Below are 27,736 nucleotides of genomic sequence, written 5' to 3' on the forward strand. Positions count from 1 at the left end.
TGTTTGGATGATGTTATTAAATCATGAACATCATGCTTTTTTCCTCTACGTATTCGTCGGTAGCTTAAGAGGCTATATTCCAGCTAAGTCCGTAGGAGTAGGTGAGCTCACGGGCTCAACCTGAGAGAATTTGCTAACACTAGAGCCCTAGCAAGAGCAATGATTCACAGAATCTACAAACGGATCGTATTCGCGACCCACTAGACTAGAAAACTAGGCTAGAAACTCAGTAGGATAGCATCGTGTGTGAACACGGGTCAGATACATTTAATTGTTAATTGCGTTACATTTACGCTCGTGCAGTTAAAGCCATATGAATAAATAAATGCAAAGTTATGCCATGTTAAAATCGGAGCGATACGTAACAAAAAATAAAGCAAAATGTTTCTCGTTTGTACTGATCGGCGTGTAAACATTTACCGTTTTTGCGTTTATTTACTCTTGTCAAAAGCCGAAGCGAGCTTGTCACGAGCTTCGGGCATCGTGCCTTCGTTTAACCTGTATTTATTTTGACTGCATGTCCGCAGCGAGTGTTCTTTACAATGGCTTTGTGATTAGGAAGTTCTATTTGTCTGTTTATAAACACAGTCGTACCTATTTGCGTCGCTAAGCAGCGGTGCGTGCCAGTTTGAAGGGTAAAATAGTTGTTATTCCAATGGAATCGTGACTACGGGTTTTTATTTTAAGCTGAGTGTAGGAGTTCACGTAGTGATATCAATGAACTTTGGAGACTTTTAATCATTCAATAGACCATTACAGCTGTTCGGTTTTACTAGAAAATGTAGAACCTAACAAACTCCCTTCATTTTTGAAAAAAAACAAACATCTCACTACGTCTAAGCTTTTTTCATACCTGAAAGAGTCAAACATTCACTTAACGGTGTGTTTACGTACATTTTCCCTTTATTCAATACATCAGCTCTATCCGTACATGTTTCATAATAAAGATTCATTCGATACAAAAGAATATAAACCGTTTTACTCTCCGTTTCATAAAACCAGACTTACAAGACAGTACGGAACGCCTTTGACGTGAACGCGGAATCCTTCGTGAATTCATAGTATTTACTACATAGTATAGTATTCTTTACACGAACGACGATGAGTTCCCCCGAGGAAATATGATCATGGAAACTAAAGTGAAGCCATTGTTCGGAAACGTTATTAGAAAAGTAGACATTACTTGTGGAAACACAAAATACATTGAATACAAAGCTGCCTAAAAGTAGAACAAGAAAGTTTGTAAGGAAAACGGGGCGACGAAAGAAATTCTTGAACGAAACCTTTTCAGTTTTTTCTTTTGGCAAAGGAACCGACCCGAGGTGTCTTCTTGTTTTATTAGTTTCCAGAGGGCATGTAAAAGAGTTGTTTCCTACAAAAGATAATATTTATGAGAGTTTCGACATGTATGATAAGTTAAGATATCAGTCAAGGATAGGCTTTTTACGTATATTATTTATTAATAAGTTTAAATAATAAGCATATTACCTTCCATCGAAATGTTTATTTATTTTTATTGCTTAGATGGGTGGACGAACTCACAGTGCACCTGGTGTTAAGTGGTTACTGGAGCGCATAGACATCTACAACGCAAATGTCGCCACCCACCCTGAGACATTAGCGGTAGGCAGCGGCTTGGCTCTGCCCCTGGCATTGCTAATGTCCATGGGCAACGGTAACCACTCACCAACAGGTGGGCTGTATGCTCGTCTGCCTCCAAGGGCAATAAAAAAAAAAAAACCTGAGTTCTAAGGTCTCAGTATAGTTACAACGGCTGTCCCACCCTTCAAACCGAAACGCATTACTGCTACACAGCAGAAATAAGCGGGGTGGTGGTACCTACCCAGTGCGGATTCACGTGAGGTCATACCACTAATAAAAAGCAATTGAAACACAAACTATTATAATAAACATAAAAATTTAATATGTTTTTACAGTCATTTTTTATTCATTACCTTTTCGCTTACTGTTCATTAATATCATTGAAAAGTACTTTGTTAACAAGACACGTTACAGTTGATGTGACATTACACCGCTTTTCAAGCGTAGCGGCCCGTAATTGTGTACATTATAATGCAAATTGTTGTTTACTGCATCCATTAGTGTGTGTGTAGAGTACTCGACTCGATTACGTCCTCTGTCCGCAGTGCGACAGTACCTTCAAGTGTACTAGAAATCGCTGTCAGCTGATCGTTGAGGTTGAAACATTGTTTCGACATAGCCAACTACGTATCCGTGCCGCTCTTCCGATCCGGCGGTAGATTCTGCGAAGCACGGCTCTTGCTAGGGATCGTGTTAGCAACGTCGTCAGGTTTGAGCCCCGTGAGTTGGTGAACTAGTTAAGGTTCCGCTGATATAGCCTCTCAAGGCTATCAGCTTAGGTAGAAAAAAAAAGAGATGGGTAGCATTATTTTAGGGTTTTCAGAGCCATGTTTGCAAAACGTAAAGAATGTTCACTGTCTGAATGTTGTCTGGACCCAAACTGGGATTCTATGTGTAATATGGAAACTATGGGATATGATTATACCTGTGGGGGGCTTAAACGACGAAGGTAAGACCTTCCACCGAGCGCATGATATTACTCGGTAGACTGACGGTCGGACTGTTTTTATTCGGAACTTGTATATATGCAAGCTTATCTTGAAAATGTCGTAAGCGAGATTCAAGCATGTGTTTCATTAACACCGAGACAGAGAGCAAACAAATCTATTCGTCACAAGTATGTATTCCCAATATGGTATGAAACCTTGACCCGATCAGCACCCAGGGGCACTACCACCGCCACCGAGTCACTCGGCTAAATGTTAGCTTTCTCGTTTACCAATGTCGACTACTGTAAAAAAATCAACAGTCATAGTTCTAGGCATTTATGGATAATATGCTTTCACTATACGTGTCGGTAAAATTTTGAAAGAAGAAATTTGGCATTTATTGCATCGGACGTGAAACATTCTTCGTGTTTTTTTTTTTTTTTTTATAACAACTAAGAAGCAAACGAGCAAGACACCCGTCTTCACCTGATGGTAAGTGATTCACCGCCGCCCACAGTCACCAGCGTTTACGCCAGTGCGTTGCCTACCTTTCAGGTAAGAATATGCTCTTTTCTTGAATAACCCAATGACAAATTTCTTGAATAAATTTATAGACCCTGTGTTATGTTTTTTTATGGCCATCGTAAGCAGACGAGCATACGTCCTACCTGATCCTATCTATCGAAAAAATTAGTGTTTGTATTTCTATAAAAAAAATACGTTATGAAGTTATTTCGAATTGTATACGTAAAAGTTTTAATCTTCTGAAGAGATGAAAACTAAATTAAGTAATATACGATTAATATTTCTTAGGCTCACTTCTATTGTTTGTACTTTAAAATCTCGTATAAAGTATTCCTCGTTCGTTCAATAACAATGTTATAGTTTATGATGATAGACAAACCAATAAAGGAAGCTAATGATCTAAAACCTATTGTTATATCCGTAGTGTATCGAGCACAAATTAATTATTATTACATTCCTAAGATATCACGGAAAACAATTAATAAGTCACGAACGGTTTTAATTACAAAACACAACAGTTATAATCAAAATAGTTTTGTCTTTTACACGTGCTTCCTACAAAATTTTAATAGCTGGCTTAATTTAAAGTTGATTGTAATAAAGATGTAATAAAGCCGTATATTTGAATTTATTTATGTATTAGACGAGCTCACACCGCACTTAGCGTTAAATAGTTGTCGAAATTTTCATTAAATTTGTAACAGGTTTACGTTTTCGCTATTTAAGCTGAGCTTAGTGCGAGTTTTTTAACGTTCTCGATGTCGTAAAAGTTAACTTAAATTTGTATTGAGTTAGAACGTATGCCTTCGTTTGCCGCTAGAGACGCTGTTCCAGTTGAATACAAATTTGAGTTAACTTTTACGCTATCGAGAACGTTAAAAAACTCGCACTAAGCACAATGAACGGTACATCTATTTCTCAGCAGAAAACTTAGCATGATGGTATATATTCGTGCGGACTCATAATACGCGCTAGCAGCAATAACGTCGGTTTGAAGGACGAGAAAGCAGTTACATAATGAATCTTCAAACCCTATTTCACGTTCCGGTGTCTTATCACAACGTGAATGTGGTCTACGGTATTGACTTAATATCGAGTGGGAAATAAGCCCATTTACCCATCTATAATCAATAAAATATCAACATATCGTACCACTGTTTGAACAAAATATGTATTTTCTTCTAGACATGTAACATTTTCGAGGGCTCTCGCCATTACTTTTTGTATATAGTTTAATTATTTTTTTCAAATATTCAAACAGAATCGAATTTAACTTTTGGCACGTGTTGCACAGATTCACAGATGTGCCTATAGAAACATAGTATTAAACTAAATCCGTTGCACCACATGTCCGAAAATGTGTAAAGAATACAGAAAATCTTTGATTTACGAGCTACAACAAAAACCAAATATAGTATCAGGCCGCTCAGAATATCAATGTAATGTAACCGTGCGGGCTTGTGTTGGCCGTTGTACTATTTCTTATTTATTAGATTGTTTATTTTTTAAAACGAAACCAAGTATTAGGAACACATAAAAGTTTTATATTCACATCGTACAGTGCAAGTGTTATTAATTAAATTACGCATAATGCGGCCTATACACGACCCTAAAATCAGTTGCGATATCGGGACAGTGGTGGGAAGGACCCTAAACCGTACCCTAAATCACCTCGTGTATAGGAAAATCGTAATCCGATTTTTAATGTTTACCCTAAACTCTAAAATCGCTTCGGGCAAGCTGACGATTTAGGGACGATTATCCCCACCACTGCTGTCCCGATATCGCCACTGATTTTAGGGTCGCGTGTAGGCCGCATAAGTATAACCTCATAGACCAATTAATTTAGTTAAAAGTGTTAAAACCACTTGAAAATTTGATAAGATTCAAATATACAGAGTTAAAAGCCAATTGTCGACAACAAATAGAAACCATTAAATATTAAGAGGGAAGTAAAACCGAAACAATTATGTACAAAAGTTTCAAGTTCCGTGAAAGGCTTTGATTATTCGACTTTCAAGCCGTCGCGGCGTCGTGTCAAAGGCGTTGGTTCGGTGCGTATTCCGAGACACAATTCCACATTTCGAGAAGAATGACTTCGAGCTGCGAATAAATTCACAGACAAAGCATATTTTTTTGATTCTTGTCAAAATGCGTTAACATATTGTCACAGTTGCGTGCTTGGTTTTTTAAAGTTCTCGATAGCGTATAAGTTAACTCAACTTTGTATAGAGTTGGAACGTTTGCCTACGTTTCCCGCTAGGGGCGCTGTTCCAACTGCATACAAATTTGAGTTAACTTTTACGCTATCGAGAACGTTAACAAACTCTCACTAAGCACACTGACGTAGGCGCTTAACGCCGGCCATGGGCAAGCACAGTACTACTTAAATGTCGCAGCACGACTTGCTCTATAAATACAATTTTCAATAAACACAACGGGTGTTTACATACACCGACATAAATGATCTCAAAGCATTCTCAGCACACTAAAAGCTAGTATTACAATAGAACTCCGAAAGCTATACGCAATTAAGTCGTAAAGGAAATGACCTACCGTAATGGGAGTCCTTATCATTAGGTATATTTCCGTTAGGCTCCAGTCGATCGAGACACTCTTCAGAGTATCCATTGTAAGAGAGCTTCCCCCGGGCCCCGCCGTTCTGCTGTCGCCCTCGACATTCGCCGTTGTCGCCGTCCGACTCGTCTTTCGTTGCTGAAACGTGAAAACCGGCATTACTTTCAGGCTAATAGACTATTGTACTTTATAACGTCCGTCTGGTGTAGTGGTAAGTGACATGGTCACTACACTAGGGGGTCGCGGGTTCGAATCCCGCCAAGGGAAGATATTTGTATGATAAATATAAATGTATTTTCCAGGGTTATGGATGTATATTAAATATATGTATGTGTATAATAAAAATCTTACATTTATTTCCGATATCTGGTACCTGTAACACAAGTTCTTTACGAACTTATTACACGGGACCAGTTAACGTGGCGTGATTGTTAGTAAGATATTTACATTTATTTATTTATTTGCAATGATCACTCGAACGAGTTGTATCAATACAAACTTTTCGTTAGCCGACTTAACCTAATAGGTGTATATGGCTCTAATCACTACATAGTATAAAACAAAGTCGCTTTCCTGTCCCTATATCCCTATGTATGCTTAAATCTTTAAAACTACGCAACGGATTTTGATGCGGTTTTTTTTAATAGATAGAGTGATTGAAGAGGAAGGTTTATATGTATAATAGCCTCCATTAAATAGTGTAGAAATCTATATATATATATATATATATAAATGAATTGCTGTTCGTTAGTCTCGCTAAAACTCGAGAACTCGGATAATTTTGGTCTTAAAATATTTATGGAAGTCCAGAGAAGGTTTAAAAGGTAGATAAATATGTAAATGCTCGGAATTAAATAAAAATAACAATTTTCTTTTTCCTTTATCCCCTGTTGAACGGATTCCTTTTGTTTGTTTCAAGTTTATTTTATACAAAAGCTTAGGTCTTTTATTTATCGACTGAGGCACTACGAAGTCTGTCTAGACAGCTAGTCAATCATAAATTACAGTTTCCGAAGCGAAACGTGTTAATTAATATAATAAATTTATCTGGTCAAATGCGTAATGAGTTCTGCGGTCATGACGAACGCTTTCATTTTAAGTCCGAAATGGATAAGTTGATTGATCGTAAATGTAGGCACATCTATGTAGTTACTCATAAGCCTTATAACATTTACGAAAATTAACTAACTTAATTAAAACGATCGTTTTTTTACTTTGTAATTTGTAGTTTTACTTTGAAGCTATTTCAGAATTTACCACACCATAGTTGAAGAGTTTGACTTTAAAATCTCGTAACACAGACTATCTAGATTCTAGATGGTCACGTGTACCGGATTTTGCTATAATTACTTAGTTCCAGAGGAAACATTAAAATTATTATTAGTATTGTCATTCTGTGAACAAAATTCTGAGAAACGATATATCCAATCCGGAAGTCCTGTATATCTTAGAAGTTTTGACTTGTTAAAACGCATGACAACAGTTATGAGTTAACGAACAATCCGGTTTTAGTTGAACTAAACTTTATGGAAGCCCCTTAGAACAGCACAGCACAGACTACAAAAGTCGTTGTATTTTCGACAATAGTCCTTACCCTAATAAGTATGTCAGCTATTAAATGCAGAACATCGTAATGAGGGTAGTTAACTTTTGAAATTTCTAGTGGGAAACTTAATGAGAATTATAGCGGCAGACCCAACATTCCAATTCAATGTGGATTCATTAGTAAAATATGAAGCGATGATAAAAAGGAAGTCTGTGCCAAATAGACTTGACCTGAAAAGATAATTTACAATTTTTGAACTCCAAACTTTAAGTTTTATTAAAATTTCTTTTCTAAGCGCAAAAATAACGCTGTTTATAAAACAAGAGTTTCTAATAGTACTGGTATTACTCAAATGAAGTTTATGACTTATGAGAGAAATTGCCCATTAAATGTTGTCAACTGCAAGTATAATTTATAATTATAACTTCACAGTCACGAATTTAAAATGTGATATAAAAAAACAATTTTACAAATTCATTTTTATAAATCAATCTGCTCACAGTTTTACCTGTGTTTTATTTAGGTACATGATCGTAATGTGTACATATCGAGGGATGAAAGGCTTTTTGATTTAAGCGACATTTCGCTTAATACGCGACATTAATCTTTGTAATTAAAGGTCCGTTTCATTTGGTAATAGTATCAACAATCCGATGTTTTTAATTGAACCTCAATTAAGTAATGGAGTAATCTATATATTAATGCGTGAAGCAAAACTTTGTATCCCTTTTTACGAAAATTGCGCGGACGGAGGAGTATGAAATTTTCCACACTTATAGAGTATATAGAGAAGAAGTGCGCAATGCTAATATTTTTTTAAAATAATGCATATAAGATACATTAAATCAATAAAGAAAACATTACACACACTACATACCATGTATTTGACGCACACACGCATGCATACTATTTATTGTCAAACTTTTGTTCTTGACGTCTGTGGTCAAATTGAGAATAGATTAAATATTGTTTGTCTTTACTAATATTTTTTTATAGTGTAGCCTTGGCGAAATTTGTGATCATAGAAGTATAAAATACAATCGTAATAGTGTACAAACTTATTATATAATTCCAATTAATTATAGTGGAATTTCGACTACTGCGGGACCTCTATTATTCTTAATTTCCCATTTGACGGAAGGAATTCCGAGTGCACAACACCGCGATAGGCAAAAAAACAGTCAACATGGCTTTAGCTTTTGATCGACTTTGTCGTGGTTTTTTCGGTTTCAGTTCAGTTGGAAGGTGGCACTCCGAAACTTGTTAACTAGTTTGCACGTCAAACTTGTAAACTCGCACCTCGTCACCAGTAACAATGCATATCATAAATGTTGAGTCGGAATTGACTCGTTTACGATTGAGTTTTTGTGTTTCATACATAAGTTTTTTTTTATTTTTTTTTATTGCTTAGATGGATAGACGAGCTCACAGCCCGCCTGGTGTTAAGTGGTTACTGAAGCCCATAGACATCTACAACGTAAACGCGCCACCCACCTTGAGACACAAATTCTAAGGTCTCAGTATAGTTACAACGGCTACCGCACCCTTCAAACCGATACGCATAACTACTTCACGGCAGAAATAAGCAGGTGGTGGTCCCTACCCTTGACTTTTACTATACGATGTTATTCCTTCACCGTGGAAGTCAATCGTGAACATTTGCTGAGTACGTATTTCATTAGCAAATTGGTACCCGCCTGGAATTCGAACACCGGTGCATCGCTCAACACGAATGCACCGGACGTCTTATCCTTTAGGCCACGACGACTTATAAGTGTGGCTCATAGATCGTGATTATTTAAAATGGTACGGATCAATTCGTGAGACATAGAGAGTTCGGTGGCTATCTCTCTCAAACTGTAATGAGGTTTTTGTTACAATTTCCTTAACTTTTGTGATGTTAACTTTAGTTACAGACGTTGACGGCCTGCCAGAGCGAGGCATATTAAATCGTCCATTTTATCTCGCCCGTTTTTGAACGCTTTGTATCATTTATGAGCACATATTTTTATAAAGTCGATTCATTGTAAGCCTTCTGTAACATTTTTGTGATTTCGAACACGAAATTCCATTGATGATGCGAAGTTTAAGACTAACTCTTTGTTCGAGGTGTTTTTGTCCGTTATGAAATTCGCAGTACACACAAGATATCATATAACTAATAAGCAGAACTGTGTTTAATCTAAATAAACAAATGCAACTCAAACTCCGCGTCAAAATTGACAACAGTTGGGCCAATCTAAAAACAACAAAGAAGTAAAAAATTAGTTTCCATTTCATTCCATTTCAGGTACTTTTTTGACGAAATGTATGTTGTAGCAATATAAATATTATATAAGTATGTAGATACAGTGGTAAAATACAAGTGCAAGTTAAATTTTAAATCTAAAAATATCGACAAAATCGATTCAATAGCTTTTCTGTAGCGCTGGAAGAAGCAAATAAACAACAAAATCAGATATTTTTTTCAATGTCCAAACAGTCACAATCCTATTATAATTTTACAGATAGAGCTTTTATACTTTGAGTATTAGTTTAACGTGGAGTTTTTGAATATACATAAATCAGCTCGGTTTCTTAACCGCCGTCTTAATAATTTGTCAAGTAATTTACATTCGAGAGTGTTTGTGAGCCGTCCGAGCTTCTAAAGAGCCCAATGAGAGTAAAACATTTGAAACAGCTACAGCCGCTCGGGGAGACCGTAACTTTAATTAGTTGCAACCCCTCAACTAACTCTTGTTGACGTTCAGGCCAATACGACCTGTTTATACAGATTTAATTTTCCTTTCAATAAACTAAATTTATTTGTATGGACTTGTTTATTTCATCGCTGTGAAAGTGAGAGAGAAGACGCATGTGACTAGGAGATGTATCGAAATGGTAGTGCAAGGTAGAAGGGGAAGAGGTTGACCGAAGAAGACATGTATGGAGTGTGTGAATGACGATATGAGAGTGAGAAGAGTGAATGTTGAGATGACAGCTGATAGAAGAAAATGGAAGAGAAAAATTAGCTGTGCGACTTCAGCTAGTGGGATAAGGTGGAGAAAAAGAAGAAGAGGCTTATTTATTTCAATTTTAATAAGCTCCGTACAGAGAATCGAAAAACATAATAAATAAGAATTTTAAAATATTTACGAGTGAATGACTGAAACACGTCACCTGACAAAAATTAAAACATTTAGAACAATGTAAAACGACTTTGCGTTAACCTTTCACGGTTGTCATAAATTATTATTATTGATATTGTGTTAATAACAGATATGTTATTAACACGATTTCATATGCATATAATAAGTTTCACTGAAATTACTCAGACAATTTAACGGCGTTTCAAGCGTTTGAAATTAGTATATTAACAGAGTCCGAGGTACGTACAAAATTAATTATGCACTCCCAACAGTTTCGAACATCTCCGTCCGAAGTTACTTGATGCGGAAAACTCAAATTGATTACACATTTTGCTCATTACTATATATTCATAAAACGGAAAATTAATTACAATTCTACTCTACTCTACTTCTTTAACTGGTGGTAGGACCTCTTGTGAGTCTGCGCGGGTAGGTACCACCACCCTGCATATTTCTGCCGTAAAGCAGTAATGCGTTTCGGTTTGAAGGGCGGGGTAGCCGTTGTAACTATACTGAGACCTTATAACTGATATCTCAAGGTGGGTGGCGCATTTACGTCGTAGATGTCTATGGGCTCCAGTAACCACTTAACACCAGGTGGGCTGTGAGCTCGTCCCCCTATCCAAACAATAAAAATAAAAAATAAAAAATTCTTTTTTTAAATGTGAAATTCGTAACATTTCGATACTATAATAACAAAACAAAAAATTGTAATGATTTGTAATGTCAATATTTAATTAAATAAATTATTTAAATAAAACATGTCATGGTCTGTATCGTTTTTATAGAATTAAACTCAGGTAATTTTGAAATTTATAACTTATTTAATTTTTGATTTTTTAATCTTTTGTAAATTATTTTGATATAACTTGATAACCGATTAATTTTTTTGTATTCGGCTAAATGATAATTTTAGTTATCGGGTAACATCTACGAATAATAGTTTTATGATTTATTATCAAATAATTATTTTATTAATTTTTATCAATTTATCAATTAATAATAGTTCTATAATTATTCGTAGGGTAATACCGATTCGGTTTGCGTTTGTCATGGCGATCGAACGTCAAGTCATTCTACCTATTGTATTCTCATGTTGATTAGCAGTCGCACGTGGTGGTCATTGACATACCCATTGGTTCTAAATCACTAATTACTCTTATAATCTCTGATTGTTTTAGTAATTTATGTACAATTAAAATAGTTAAGAGTCTACATCAACATTTCCTGCAGTTCAACGCCCTTCGTGGGTTCTACTGTTAAGTAGTTTACGGATCAACAATCGTATGCGACAATCCGGTCTTCCGATGCCCCGATATATTCCGAAATTATATATAATTTACTGGTGGTAGGACCTCTTGTGAGTCCGCACGGGTAGGTACCACCACCCCGCCTATTTCTGCCGTGAAGCAATAATGCGTTTCGGTTTGAAGGGTGGAGCAGCCGTTGTAATTATACTGAGACCTTAGAACTTATATCTCAAGATGGATGGCGCATTTACGTCGTAGATGTCTATGGGCTCCAGTAACCACTTAACACCAGGTGGGCTGTGAGCTCGTCCATCCATCTAAGCAATAAAAAATATTTATTTTTTAAATAAATTAATAAATAATGTGTCTAATAATAACTGATAGGCACGTCCTGGGTGTCGTGGTACATTGATCTCGGTATCCTACTAAAGTCACGTTAGAGCTCTATTTAGGGCAAGAGTATCCCGGGAAAAGCAAGAGGAACGATGGTCAGTGATTGAAACAATGCAACGTCATCCCGTCCCCGGATGGATCCCCTGTTCGGGTTCAGGATCGGCAGAGATTAGAGAAAGCTTCAATAACGAGGGAGGCAGGGATTAGAGTTTGTGTGTTTAATAAAACTGAGTATTCGACGATTGAGTATTTCGGAAAGGGAGTGGCAGCAATCGCGAAATATCCGGAATATTTTATAGGTCCGCTAACCGCCTCTGGTAATACAAGAGATAGTCGTAAGCTTCATTCTTCGTCATTAAAAAGTACCACAGCTTAGAGAAAATTGGTTTTCCGTTTATTTTTGTGAAACTATTTTACGTCGCCTCAGTGAGATGGCAACGGCTGCCTTGAGGCGGTCGAGTTTAATTAAGACACGATTGTGCATTCCTCGTTCTCAAACAAAACTACATAACTTTAAACTGTATTTACATCTCACAATAATATTTAATTCGCAACGTACCGTCCATAACGAGGATGCCGCTGCAAATCTGAAAGACGGTTACTAAATATACTGTGAACGAGAACAGTATTACAATGGAAAGAGGAGTTTTCACACGTGCAACTCCTTGAATCACCACATCGCGACTAACTCTGTGCAATTTTTGAGAGAAAACATTAATTATTGGTTTTTCCGGGTAGGATTATCGTTGGCTTAGAAAAAAAAACATGTACTGCGATAAGAATACTTAGTTTTGAAAACAATGACTTAATACGAACGCATGGAGCTGTCGGGTTCCGTTTTTTTTTTAAAGCTTTAAATAATAATCATTTCAGTTAACATCAAACCAATTTTCGTTCTGACTGAGAGTTATTCAAACAAATAATCGATTTTTTGAGCTAATGTACCAAACGATCGTGTTCTGTGAGACGGAATCGCACTTTGGTGAGGGGAAAATCTTAGTGAAGTAAATTAATGTGGAGTGATTGGCAATCTGCGACACTTTGAATTATGTAGGGGTCGCGTTTGCGTGGGCCGCCCTTTCCTTATAGCCGAATTATCATTCTCATCAAGACAGCAATCTCGCGTTAACTCGTACTCGGTAAAGGCAATAAAGTTTAGATTCCCTTGCCGCTCACGGTCCACCGACAAAACGACCGTTCCGACGCCGCGTTATTGCCGCCTTAGCATGAGAAATGCCATCGCATACAAAGAACAACCCTTTTCTTTTGTGGATTCATATCTAAGACCTAAACTTAAATTTAATGAAATCGCAAACACCCGAAAATTGTCGCGATTTCATTGCAATTGCTCATTTAAATTTTACTATTTAATTTGTCGAGCTTACGACCAAGTGATTACTTACAATATATACCGGAGCCATCGATACCACAACAAGGTTCCGCTACCTACCTTGAGATATGAAGTCGGATTCTTAATCGTATTTCATACATATATGTTGTCTCACTCTTCCAACCCTAACACATGACTACTTTGCTGCATATATAGTAGGCAAGATAGTGGTATTTACTCAACCTCTAGTACTAGGAGCAGGCTTACGGACCCTGGTAACCGGACTCGTGCAACTTAACCTAATAATGTCATCATTAATTACGCAAACCCACAAATTTTGCGGATTTAATTTTGATTGCACGATTATTTTTACAAAAAAAAAGTTATTTATTTATTTATTATCAAATTTCAAGTTCACATGACTGTTTTTCGTTTCTGTATATTGGACACAAAAATATTTGTGCCCAACTTTCCAAAGACTATACAGGTAAGTTATAAATAGACGTAACGCCTATTAAGCTGAGCACAGTTACTGAAGTTGAGTAGACTAAGCGGAATTAACATTAACTGGAATTCATATTGAATGAGATGATAAATGACCATAAAACGACGACATTGCATTTTATATTGGAAGGTGTCGTATTACGGAAATTAATCGTGTGACCGAAGACGACCTCGACTGCCGGCTTCTGTGGTTAATAAGTGCGCGGATATAATTTTTTATTAAATTTTCTAGAAAATATTTAGCTACCTTTTTTATCTTTATTAAATGATACAAGTTGACAAGACTTTAAATACCATAACTGACCCTACGAGATGTTTTGTACTAGGTTACAAAGCATTTAAATAAAAAACATTTTGTATATCGTCGTTGTCAAACCAAAATCTGCTATTTGCAAAAACTCTACTTTGAATTAACGAGTAAAAACTTTTTCGTGTAAATTTTTTTAAGAAGGTGAATTTTAAGTAATACATATATCAAATGAAAGCCTATAGCATTATGAAAGCATTATATTATGCATAAAGTTAATTGTTTTCTAGCCATAAAGATTTAATAATTTATTTATTATTTTAAAACTAGTGTAAATTGTATAATAAATATAAAGAAGCTTTAACAATGTTGCTATTTGTTTAGACTAAACACATAGCAGATTAATGTTACGTCGTAATTGATAGTTGTCAAATAAAATATGCTATGTAGCAGTGTGTCACATAGCAGATTTTATTTGATAAAAATCTAGCTGCGGCACATAGCATATTTTAAAAACTGGTCGAAGATCGTCGTCGTACAGGGCTCATAGACACATAACAGTTTTTTTATACGGTAGATAGGGCAGTGAAATATACGAAAAGTTCAAAAATTAAAAATCTCAAAAAGTACACATAAAAGTTTTTTGTTTGACAACGACGATATTTATAGTTTTTACCAAATTCCGTAGTCTATACTAGTTTAATCGTTTTATTCCAGAGCAGCTGTAGATGACTCGACAAAGTAAATTCAAAAGCTACAAAGGGTATGAACAAAAGCATATCAATATTAAACAGTGACAGTTTCAGTGGGTTGTAAAAAGTGATAAGGGTTAGACGCACGCCATGACCGCAAAAATGAAGAGTCAACTCTTATTACAAACCATGACATAACGAATGAATATGACGAATGTATAATGTGACGTATTGTATCTTATCTACAGATTGATCGATAGGCCGGCCGTAATGGGCCGTATTTGCATTGCATAATGACATCGTGGATGGGACCGGCGAGGTCACGATGTCATTACAAAGGCAGGTGTGATGAATCAACTTCACTGTCGGCAGGTTCAAAGCCTTCGAGCGTGGCTACGGCTGATCATAACGAAACTATGCGATGTACCGAATAAAGTTGACAAGGGTTCGATTCGCAAATCTCGAATATTTTTGTTAGAGCGCTTGAAAATGTTGTTTGATTCGGCTCCATTTTCAGAGTAAAGTGAAAAGTTTACCTGGGGCTTGAGATTGTTTGATCGCATTCCCATGGACATAGTTTTGCTTGTTTAGGTCGAAGATTTACGTTACCAATATTATTTATGTTTCGGATAACAGATGCGTGTGATTGGAAAAGTTTTAGTATTTTGTGCTGATATGGGATGATTTAGGACGCGTTGGGCATAAGATTAGAAAAATATTACTTTTAAAATTGGTCATTTTATAAATTTTAATTTATCTGTGACACCATTTTAGGAAAAAAATTCGGTAATTAAGTATCTATTTAAAATTTGTTGTACAGAGGTTGAGACACCAATAAAAAAATATATATACACGATTACGATACACAAAAGTATTTTTTATCAAAAGGAAGAGCCGACCTTAGCTTATTTTGTCGCAAATTGTGAATACAGATCTGTTTACATTCGGCATAACTTTTGGTACTACGAAATGCTTAATACCTTATTCTTGGTACGCGAAGACGAGATTCTACTATACTCTATTATAAAAAACTATGACCAAGATGTCTCTTGTCTAAGCCGGCGTCAAATTTGTAAATAATAAACGTGCAATTTAGATTGGATGATAAAATATAATAGCTGTAAAACTAGAAAACTGTAATCGATTTGGACAAACAAAGCTTCATAGTATTTTAGTTTTATCAATCAGTGGAATAGAAATGTTCGATAATATGTATAATAAGGAAATTATAAGTTGTTCGTCGTTCTACAACGACTATCTCTGGTGACAACTTCACTTTTAGAAAAGGTATTTAATAATTTGACAAAATAATTTCATATTGTAACATAAAGTTTATTCCTCTTTTTTTGGTGTCATCAAAAACACTCTAAAACAAACGATATGAACGCGAAGTATATACTTAAAAGTTATTATTAGCAACAAATAGTACCCATGGATGATTATGGAATCCTAAGTGCAAGCATTTAAATTTTAAAATCGAATAATTTTTAATACGTAAAAAGTTATCAATCGTACCAATAAATATTCCGAGTCTACAACCTATAATATTGAAACGAGAACAAGGCAATAACGGATTCTACCAAGAAATGTAACTGAGCTATTTTCATAAAAGGAAGCCAGCGAAAAGGTTAAAATCCACAAACGTCGCTTCGGATCTTACGTAACGAAATTATGGGCTCCGGTACAAAAGCAAATTAAGATCGCATTTGTGATCAGGCTTGTGAATTTTGAGGTAAGCTCAAAGTAACTTGCTTTTATAATGTATATTTATATTTTTTATTAATTTTTCAAATTGTAGAGAATCTAATTGGCTCACTCAATAAGGACAAAGACATGGATACATGCAATCATTATAATACATTTGTGAAAAGGATACAATTAAGGTTATTCTGATTGGAAAAGATTAAGATTAAACTTTCTGGGGTAGATAATAAATATATCACAATGATTTATTTTTTTAGTGGCCTAATAGGTAATATAAAACCTAGTCGACGTAGTCGTAGTTGTGTGATTATGCTGTGGTTCGATCCAGTGAGAAACCTACCTATTCTTTTAGAATTTTCTCAGTATGTAGCGAGTTTGTGTTCACAAATAACTTCTAGACTAAAAGAATAGCATCCTGTGATAACTCCGAAAAATATAAAACATACAAATATATACTGGTGTTAAGAAGTACTATGGGACCGCACAGGTGGGTACGACATTCCTGTCTATTTATGCCACAAAGTAGTCGTGCAGTCTGGTCAGAAGATAGGACAGCCGTTCAATTGAGAATTTTACTCGCATCGCAAGGTTGGAGGCCGCATTCTTGTTGTGTTGTCTATGGACTCTGGTAACCATTTAACAACACGTGGGCCTTGAGTTCGTTCCCTCGTTTACACAATAAACAAAAAACTTTTCATCATATCATTTGAACACAAAATAATCTTGAACCCCAGTTCGCTGCCTATCTACGGTTTGAAAAATAAAAACAAATTATCACGTTTATTCTGTTGGCCACGTAGAAAAAAAACAATATACGTGTACTAATTAATATCTAGAGAAATATAATAAATATTATAATTAAAATGTCTATTTCTAATATCAAAATAACAGTATTTTATTAATGAATTCTAACAAAAAAAAACGCTTTTTTTCTGAATACTTGTTCTACGTAGTCTCCGAAACGGCTGGACTGATTTTAACGGCACTTTAATTGGCAGATAGTTATTATTAGAAGGAATAGTTTAGGCGGTTTTATTATTAGAAAGAATAAAAAGGGTTTCGCACCAAATATTTAAAAGCCATGAAACTGTGAAACTGTTTTTGTGAAACAAAAACCGATTCAAATAGTGAAGTTATTGATATCGGACAAATCCACAGCAAAGCGTGTTATATTTAGATGATAAGAAAAGAAAATGTAAGAACTAGACCAAGTCAATAAATATGAAAATTAATTTATCAAACTCACTGTCAGTATCACGCGTAAACAATATGATAAGATATTTAGTTCAAACACTGTCGCACTAGCTTATAACGTAAAATTATTTCCTAAATATGTATTTTTTATTTCTAAGTCTTTTTGTTTACTCTAGAATACTAGACTTTTGTACTTTGCATTTAGCAAAACGCAAAGGGATCTACTCAACTCAGCAAGTGAGCATAATAGCCACTAACCGTCTACATAAAAATAAACATAGACTACTATCGATTATTTCAAAGGTCAACTACACAGTTTACACGTGCAGGTCAAAGCGATTATATTTAACTACTATCAAACATCGTTCACTGTAGAAGTTTATGAGAAGTACATAGTCAAACAAGCTTTTAACTCAATTGATGTTAAACGCTTACTGGAGCAGTCTCTCAAGTCTTTGAATTTCTAATAAATAGCCGGACAAATTATTGTCATGTAAGATCTATTGGCCTCAGTTTAGATAAGATGCAATAAATTTTATCAATGGCATAAGTATTAATAGCACTTTAGAAACAATTATAGCTAATGGTGCTTTAGAAAAATTAATGTTGGGTCATTATAATTATGTATTTATAAATGTGTAGATTCGTTATGTGTTCTTTATCTAAACATTCTATTATGGTTCCGACCATATCTTTTGATTTTGATGTATATATTATATATATATATTTTTTTTTATCCAAACATGACTCTGAATCACTAATCAAGTGTTTTTATTAAATTAAATAATCATCTAGGGTTTAAAACATAAATATATGTTTGTTTCAACAGTTCTTCTCGGGTCTACAGCTTTCTTTGGAATCGGTAGTAGAGTTTACATGTTTTGAAATTTAACAAGTATGTCATAATGAGAAGTTCATTATAAACATTTTCTACATACTTCAACTAGATTGATGGGAAAGTGTTCGCGCTCGTAATTAGCAAGATGTCAAAATAACTATCTAGGACATTACGGGGACGGTATGATTAGACAGCGCATAAAGTGGCATTCCTTTCAGAAATGGTGTCAACAATCTATACGTATAATAAGTATCTTGTGAATTACGAGGAAATCAGTGACGATCGCCGGTGGCTGCAAGCAATTTGTCGTATGAGAAAAATTTTTTTTATTTATTTTTTTATTTATTTATTTATTTATACATTTTGGAATTGTAGGCGAAGAATCATATGACCCACCGGATCCCATTGTACAGCCAAAACGTTGCCTAAAAATTCTGGATATTTAACTTTTGTGCTGGGTAATTGAAGCACTGTAACCAGGATTAACACTAATTTTCTAAAAAAATAGAACTATAACAACATTTAATTTGAAATAGGTTCATTGAACTACATACGTTGAATAGAATATTTGATGCAACGGATTGTTAGAAGGGTTGTTATACCCATTATATTCAAATGTGAATAAATCAACTAGTGGCGATACGATAACAAATACGAACAAAGCTATGAACGTTTTAAATCTACTGGTCCGCAACAATCGGTTGACAATTGCACTTTATCATTGAAATTACATATGCATTGTTAAGATATTCTTTGAATGATTGTTTGAAACGGACTGTAACCTTCACGGAGCAAGTTAATGCGTTAAGTTATAAAACAATAATCCTATTTAACATAACAACGTACTTCGATGTTGACGTTTTTAAAGGACACAAAATATCTTGAACATCATGTTTCTCGTTAGAGGCACGAACGCTGTATGTTGTGAGCACATCGAATCTTGTTGCATACATTACAATCTTATGTAATTGACTAACGGTTGAGCAACAGACAATTGAGTCAATAAAACTGAAAATGGGTTCTCAAGTGAGTGAGATTTACTATCATTGTAGCATTAGGGTCTCGACATGTGTGATGTAATTGCCGTAAATAAACGCCGCCCGTAAGTACTATATTCAAATGGCAGGGAGCATAGCAGGCGGGTCGATGAATATTATAAAAACGTAGACGCTTTTTACAAACGCATTTGAATAGGTTGAAGACAATGGACCGGGTCGACAAAAGGCCGTTCGTCCAGACTTCGTGGTGGATCTGCGGGAAAACAATACAATGTTCCTGTGCGGTCGAGTGACTCTACACGCCCGCATTCTCTAATTTTATGTTATCAAAGCATGTATTTTTCCTATCGCATTAGACAGAATCTCAGTGGGATTTTTTATTATATTTTTAGGATAATATTTTAAACTTTACATGGCGCAGCGTAGCTTATTTTTTTTGTTCTAGATAATAATTATCTAAAATTTTCATATGTTAATTTATTTATTTATTACGTAGTTAAGTGAATAAGCTCATGGCCCACCTGGAATTAAGCGGTTACCGGAGCTCATAGACATCAACGAGTTGTAACTCTCCGTTTTTATAACCAGTAATATACCGACCAGTATTCACAAGACGCCCTACCACCTGTTTCTCAATTATGTGTTTTTTGTTTGTCTTTATCAAATCATTGATAGTCAGGGTTTTTTACAAACAATAACTTGAACAGGAAACATTTATTGTTACAGAAATGTAAACACAGATGCGAGTCGCAATCTGATATAGCAGTCAGGAAACCAATAAAAGAGAAGCGTATTATATTACTTCAATGACGACGTAGTCTCGTCATCCAAGTAGGGCAAATAGGACAGATAACTATATCAATGGGCCGCACGGAAGTCTGTTATCAATCAACGACCAGATAATAGAGATGTTGAACCCCCATGACATACGCCGGAAGCTAACGTTTTGTATGTAATGGACAAATTTGGGGTGGCGTCATTATTAGCGATGGGCTGATATAAAATAAATAAAAATAAAAGTGTGTGTGTGTGCAAGTCACACACGGTAGAAGTGAAACTTATAAAAAATAAGAATAATCGCAAGGGTCAACCACCAACCACTCCGCAGTGCAATGGAGCAGCCTCAGGGAACCGCGTGTATGATCACGGTATATCTGCGCCAGATAAGTATGATTTAGCAAGAGAAATACGAGAACGTGAATTGATATTTTAACTTCACGTTTCATTTTTTCGTTTCATCGAGTTTGAAATCACACCCAACGATTCTAAAGAAGTTTCACTTCAAAAAACCACTATAGCCCTTGGTTAAATTTATAAAATCAATATTTACTTCGTTGTTCGTCGATACATTTTACGACCATGAACTAAACACTGAACGATTGCAACATTAACGGTAACGTCCGATTGAAATGCAAATCCTCGATGTCCTTTTAATAAGGTACCGGAGTCAATGTCTTTGGGAGGCAAGATATTGATGCAAATGACCATTTTAAGCAGAAACAAGTCTAGGCGTAGAACACAATGCTGACTCATATTCGAAGGTCGCTCCCACTACAGCGTTTCCGTAACGAATTACGGATTACTCATTGTTTTATATTCCGTTATTTTGAAATTAGTAAGCTACAAATAAAAAGGGGGTTACTTGTTTTAGTCTCAACCTTGATTTTTACGATGTACTCAGAAACAAGTAAGGTCAGTACTGTTGACCTTTCGAAATATTAAAACACCACATAAAGTGCAGTTAGTTACGTGCTAAATATTAGTGTCTGCTTTTTGCGAACTGTACTTAACGATTGTCACTTTTATGGGCAATAAGCATATTTTCAAGATGGTGATTCGCTTCCGTGTGAGAGAATACATCTGTGCAAAACGTTTTGTAGGTAGGTAGGTAGTTGCATTAGGTGCGCCGTGCGTGACGGGAACAAGCCTTGTGTTACATAATGAACGTGATTCATGTGAATTACGTATCCCTGAAGCATTTCAGCGATCGATTTGATTCACGGTAGCCAATTTGATATAATATTTATAACTGCTACGTTATATGTATATGTAAGTGAAATCAATGCCTCCAAATTTAAAAGTTAAAAACTAACGAAATATACTATCTCAAACAATGCCTCAAAGCGAATATTTACGTGGATAGCGGCATTTATGTTATTAATGTCTATGGGGTCCGTAGACCACTTATCACATGGGTCGTTTCATCATGTACGATAGATTACGTGTACGTTATCTGACATTTTCCTTTTTTACGGTCCGTTTAAGTCTAAAAATTGCTACAAATACACATCACCCTATTCTCCAGTAAAAGTGAAATGGCAATAAATGAGATTTCTTCGGAAATACTTCACATAAAGCGCTCTCTTACCTTTGGGATCAACATTTATACATGCCACTCGGCTTACTTCAAAGTAGAGCTCTGCATCAAAGACGAATACAGATCAGAGGAAGAGCTAAACATAAATATTATAGAGATGAACATTTAAAATGAATAGTTAGCTTCCTGTTATATCTAATTTACAATGTTAGCACATGAACGTGCTCATGACTGATAAGGGTTAGGTGTGGCCAATCAGCACGTTACACTGATTCCTAATCGATCCGCTTGTCGATAACAATGATGTAATACATGATTGTATTCTACAACTGTCACTATCAGTAGGTGTCGAAACAATACGTTTCGTGACGGTATTTTAAAGGATAAATAATTTGAATATCACATTTATTGTCATTTGACCAGTCCAAATTTCGAATTGTTTTGAAAGCGTTTTTCACGAACATCATTATGTAACTTTTTATAAAGATACAAACGATATTGACGTAGTACTAATAATACTAAAAGCGCCACTAAGCCTTCGTAATCCAGCGGATCTGTAAATACTCCAGTCAACTGAGGCAACTTATCGTTATGCAAACAACACTACATTCGCTTTAGACTAAAATTGGCTGTTATTGTAGGACGCATGGACGACTTTATGAACCTTTATGTCGTGATTTATCACATTCGTGTTAGTGAGACGAGCAGCAGCTGCGGGATGCTTTCGGGCCGAGTTCCGGATGATGTATGTGTCATTCATTTCACGTTAAATCATATCATAACATTGTCATATCGGTGAAACTAAGGATTCACCTAATAACCGACTAGCACCAAATTTCAAAACAAATATTTGGAATAACAAAACGTTTACGCTACTGTATATAGTGGACGAATGGATTTTGTCGTAGGAAATAACGGATGTTCCGTGTATGTCAGACGCGGAAAGAATTTATTTTGTTTGAAACATTAAAGAATGTAAAACAAAGACTACTACGATAAAATTTAAAATTTGCTTCATCATTACTACTCGTCTGTAGTACACACGAGGAAGATTATTCAAACGAAATATTGTGAAGAGTCCTTGAAGTCGTCATTATGGTGGAGTTGTTTATATCGCATTAAATCTTAAAAATCGTTCCAAGTGCGAAAACAAAAAGCCGTTAGTTGTAATAAAGGTAAAAAAAGATTCCCTAATGGCTTTCACAGATAAACTTGTGTTGTTTAAATCTCTGGGGTAAATGGCCCTTTAAGGAAAATAGCTTCATCGAACGACTAAGGGGGAAACCTTTGAAGGAGCACGAATAAGGATAGAGTTTCGTGTAAACATTATTACTTGGAGATCGGAATTACTTGCAGAATAGAAACGCCGCCGTATAGGAAAACAATATAAACAAAATTATCCAAGGCACTGGGATGATCCTCTTGTAATGGTAATAAAATCCAATGTTGAACTAACTGTCAAACCACAAGATAATGTTAAGTACTTAGTTCCCCCTGTGTGCATAGAAACGTGTATTAATAAATCTTATCTTAACATGGTAATTAAAGCTTTATTCAAATTAGATAATGTTTTTGACAACGTCTTAAGACGACCGTGACCTTGGACCATTGAACGTACAAAAGCAACGTGAGATTAAACCGTAAAAGTGTTTACGTTGAACAATGATAATGTAAGCGTTTAATCTACGTCCGTAAATGTATTCGGGATAATTATGGGAAATTTCTTTACAAATAACAATCACGACAAAAGCACACATAATAACATCTAACCATACAAAACTAAGCCGTGAACATACAATAAGATAAATTGAATCATGTGACATACAAAATGTGGTATGGCAAATGTTTACACGAAACTGAATGCAAAAGAATGTGTACCAAAACGAATAATTTTATTACTACCACTACATTTAAAATATCAAAGATAATGAAAAACAACATTATTTTCTTTAAGCTTTGCTAATAAAGTATTCAATAATGCAAAAATAATAATTCATATCTTATACCTTTAAACGAGCAATTCTTGTATATTAATATATATGTATATAATGTGAATCTCGGAAACGGCTCCAACGATTTTCATAAAATTTAGTATACAGGGGATTTCGGGGGCGATATATCGATCTAGCTACGATTTATTTTCAGAAAATGTTGTTTTCAATAATCAACTCTTCCCGACATCTATTGGCGAATAATAATACTATTTTTCTTAATTGAGGGCAACTAACCGCTTTAAAGAAACAACAATATGGCGTTATCAAAAAAAATCATCTAGTCATTATTAAAATACTAAAACAGACCTAGATGCAACATAAATTAAAACGAACAACAACAATATTGTAATTTCTCCTATTTTTAAGAGTTGTACATAGACATATTTTAACCCATTTTTACGGTTCTACACCCTTTGGGTTTTTATTGTCATTATATTATTTACGACGTTTCGAATATTTTACAATTTTCGTCGTCTAATTTACGGGCTACATTCTATTTTTAGGCTTTGGAAACGGGGATAAGCGTGACGCGGTACTTCATGCGTTCCTAGGGATTATGAAGTTGTTTACGTCTGAGTTATGTCTATTTGAACGCACCGCTAACGAATAAAACGAACATTTAAACTGCGTTACACAAATTAAGATATTCTATGCATATCATTATGCTAGTTTTACACGTGTTCAGCTACTTTCTGTTCAATTTTAAAAGTGATTGAAGTTCATTTACTGTTTTTATTAAAGTAGGTGCGCAAATGTGAGTAGACAGCTTATTTGTTGTATAGCAGCTGCGGCTGGTGGTGGTGTTAAGTAACTGAATTCTTAGACGTATTGAATGCGCCCGTCTTGGGTGATAAGATCAAAGTTTGAATTGCACACTACCCTAAGCTTCAAGCCACAACACATGATTGTATCGAGTAAGTAATCAACAGAACCTCAGAACAAATCTGCGGGTAGATATAAAAAAAAACAAAAAAATAATAGCCTAGGTCCAGAATTACCGGAAAGGGAACCCTGTGTACAGTCCAGTTATAAACGCTTTATTGACGAGACAAAAACGAACAATAATAATACATCTGACGATGTATTACAATACGACACGTACTCAACGGTAATATTACATCTGAATTGGGAACCTGTCATTTTCATTATATGAATATTCATTTTTTTGCTTTTCGCGCCATTCATTAAATATTCTTGTGATATTAAAATTGAGATATGATAAAGGGAACAGAGTTGCTATGACTGTATAACCTAGTATGTACGGAACCAAGTGTAAATTTTAAACTTACAATCCGCTTGGTATTTGTCGAATGTACCGGGCTATTGATAGATATTATGAAACATCCTCTGTTTGTGACAGTAAAAGTTTTAGCCGTGCACGTAATATTCGTAATTTAGTAGGCGATTAAGTCCGAGATCCAGTTCAAGATCAGTGGAGGAAAGAGTATTAATAATTAGTACTTACAGCTAGTAAGAATCGCACTGGTCCTTACTTAACGCGTAATTTAAAAATGAATGGGTTGGTCAAATCAAAACCAATTAAAGCAGAACGACTGGGTTTATTCTCAAAACTCTATAGAAGCTCTACACAATGTGGAAATTGTCCGGCTACAGTGCTGGTTTTATAGTCTAGTCAACAAGTTCAAAAACGTGTTAAATAGACATAAAGCTCCTAAAAATATGTACGATAGCTCATTGGATGCGGAATGATGTCTACAAAAATGTTTTTTAAGGGCTTATTAGCACATAAAAAATTGCGATTGTTATAAACAAAATAAGATTTAAAAAAAAAGGAATTTGGTTTTTCCTTAATAATTTCTAAAATAATGATATTTAAGGAATTTTTAAAAAAGATCCTGAAAGAGGAGGAAATTTCCAATAAAAAAGTCCCAACTCCCGGAATTCTATCTCTATTATTTATAAAAAAAAATAACGCTGAAAATAGCGCTCCGCGAGGTCGCTACGGCATAGGCGCGCAGTCTAAAAAGCCGGTATATCGCCTAAAATATTTTTTTTATAATATTAAATAACAATTTAAAAATTTGAATAATTTATGGTGTAATCTAAACACTTGAAGGAAAAAAACCTCGGTGAAAAAAAAATTTTACATCGATTTTTCAAAAATTTACACCATTGTTAATTAACTAACTTTTTTCCAATCTCTGTTTTTATAAATTACGGTATAAAAGTTACAATAATTCATCTATAATTTTTTCCCTTCGTGGAGCTCTTATCATTTAAGTACTTAATAAAGTTAAGCAAAAAATTTTTTTTAATCTTTATTATTTTGATAATTATAATTTTTTTTAATTAACAAAAAATTTAATTTCTAAAAAATGTTATGAAAAAAAATTTTTTTTCGTAATATCTTAATATTGCTGTTTTTGCATCTACCATAGGTTTTAATTAACATTTAAAAAAAAATTTTTACGCTATTTGTTAAGAAATTGTTTATAAATAAATAGACTATTTTGGGATTTAAAAAAAAAAAGAATTACCGTCTTATTGTATAGGTGAAATAAAGATTTAGAAAAAAAAAAAAAATTCTTAAATAAATGTTTTAATTGTTTAAAATCGTTTTTTTCATATTTCAATTGTTCAAATAATTAGTTAAGAAATTATTTTTTTCTTAAAAATCATCATTGACTCTTTTCAGCGGATTAACAAAGAAATACATTTTTTTATAAATAATTTCATTGTTTATTAACTTAACAATTTGTTATAAAAAATTAATATTAATCGTTATATTTTTTTTCGAAAACTACAAAAAATTATAAAAACAACCATATATATAAAATATAGAAAATCGCTATTTGTTAAGAAATTGTTTATAAATAAATAGACTATTTTGGGATTTAAAAAAAAAAAGAATTACCGTCTTATTGTATAGGTGAAATAAAGATTTAGAAAAAAAAAAAAATCTTAAATAAATGTTTTAATTGTTTAAAATCGTTTTTTTCATATTTCAATTGTTCAAATAATTAGTTAAGAAATTATTTTTTTCTTAAAAATCATCATTGACTCTTTTCAGCGGATTAACAAAGAAATACATTTTTTTATAAATAATTTCATTGTTTATTAACTTAACAATTTGTTATAAAAAATTAATATTAATCGTTATATTTTTTTTCGAAAACTACAAAAAATTATAAAAACAACCATATATATAAAATATAGAAAAAAAAAATTGTATTTTTTACAGCATTTTTAGATATTATATGATAATGAAATTACAGCCGTTACATAATTTGTCAAGCTATAATTGTTATAACTTTTAAACTATAAGAGATACGGTAAAGGACACTCAGGTCATTTTTATAAAGGATTTATTTATCTTTAAAATAAATTCAAAATCGATCCTGTAACTATTGTTTATCAGTTATAAGCATTTGTTTATAAAAAATTATGATTTCTTTGATATTTTTTGAAATTTCATAGCTTATAATTTGTTGAATAATATAGATACAGCTACGGACCCAAAAACTTTTTTGTTCTATGATAAAGTATCTTTCTAATTACGTATAAATCATAGAAATATATAATTTTGTTTAAATAATATACTAGTTTTAATTTATACTTACCTCATTTACATTCTGCTATCGATCAGTTTTCATTTATTTATCAAATGCTTATAACAACTGATAAACAATAGTTACAGGATCGATTTTGAATTTATTTTAAAGATAAATAAATCCTTTATAAAAATGACCTGAGTGTCCTTTACCGTATCTCTTATAGTTTAAAAGTTATAACAATTTATAACTTGACAAATTATGTAACGGCTGTAATTTCATTATCATATAATATCTAAAAATGCTGTAAAAAATACAATTTTTTTTTTCTATATTTTATATATATGGTTGTTTTTATAATTTTTTGTAGTTTTCGAAAAAAAATATAACGATTAATATTAATTTTTTATAACAAATTGTTAAGTTAATAAACAATGAAATTATTTATAAAAAAAT

At 34.0% G+C, this 27,736-nt stretch overlaps 1 protein-coding gene across 3 annotated transcripts in view; it reads right to left on the reverse strand.

Moving 5' to 3' along the window:
- The window catches only part of Eip63E (cyclin dependent kinase Eip63E), an 88,115-nt gene that overhangs the window by 22,891 nt on the left and 37,488 nt on the right, over positions 1-27,736 (reverse strand). For all 3 annotated transcript variants that reach the window (XM_028173243.2, XM_028173245.2, XM_028173244.2), the window contains exon 3: positions 5,613-5,771. In XM_028173243.2, coding sequence (XP_028029044.2) covers positions 5,613-5,771 — 159 coding nt within the window. The remainder of the gene's footprint in view (positions 1-5,612; positions 5,772-27,736) is intronic.

The sequence above is a fragment of the Bombyx mandarina genome, chromosome 11, assembly GCF_030267445.1.
Source record: "Bombyx mandarina strain Sakado chromosome 11, ASM3026744v2".
Taxonomy (NCBI): domain Eukaryota; kingdom Metazoa; phylum Arthropoda; class Insecta; order Lepidoptera; family Bombycidae; genus Bombyx; species Bombyx mandarina.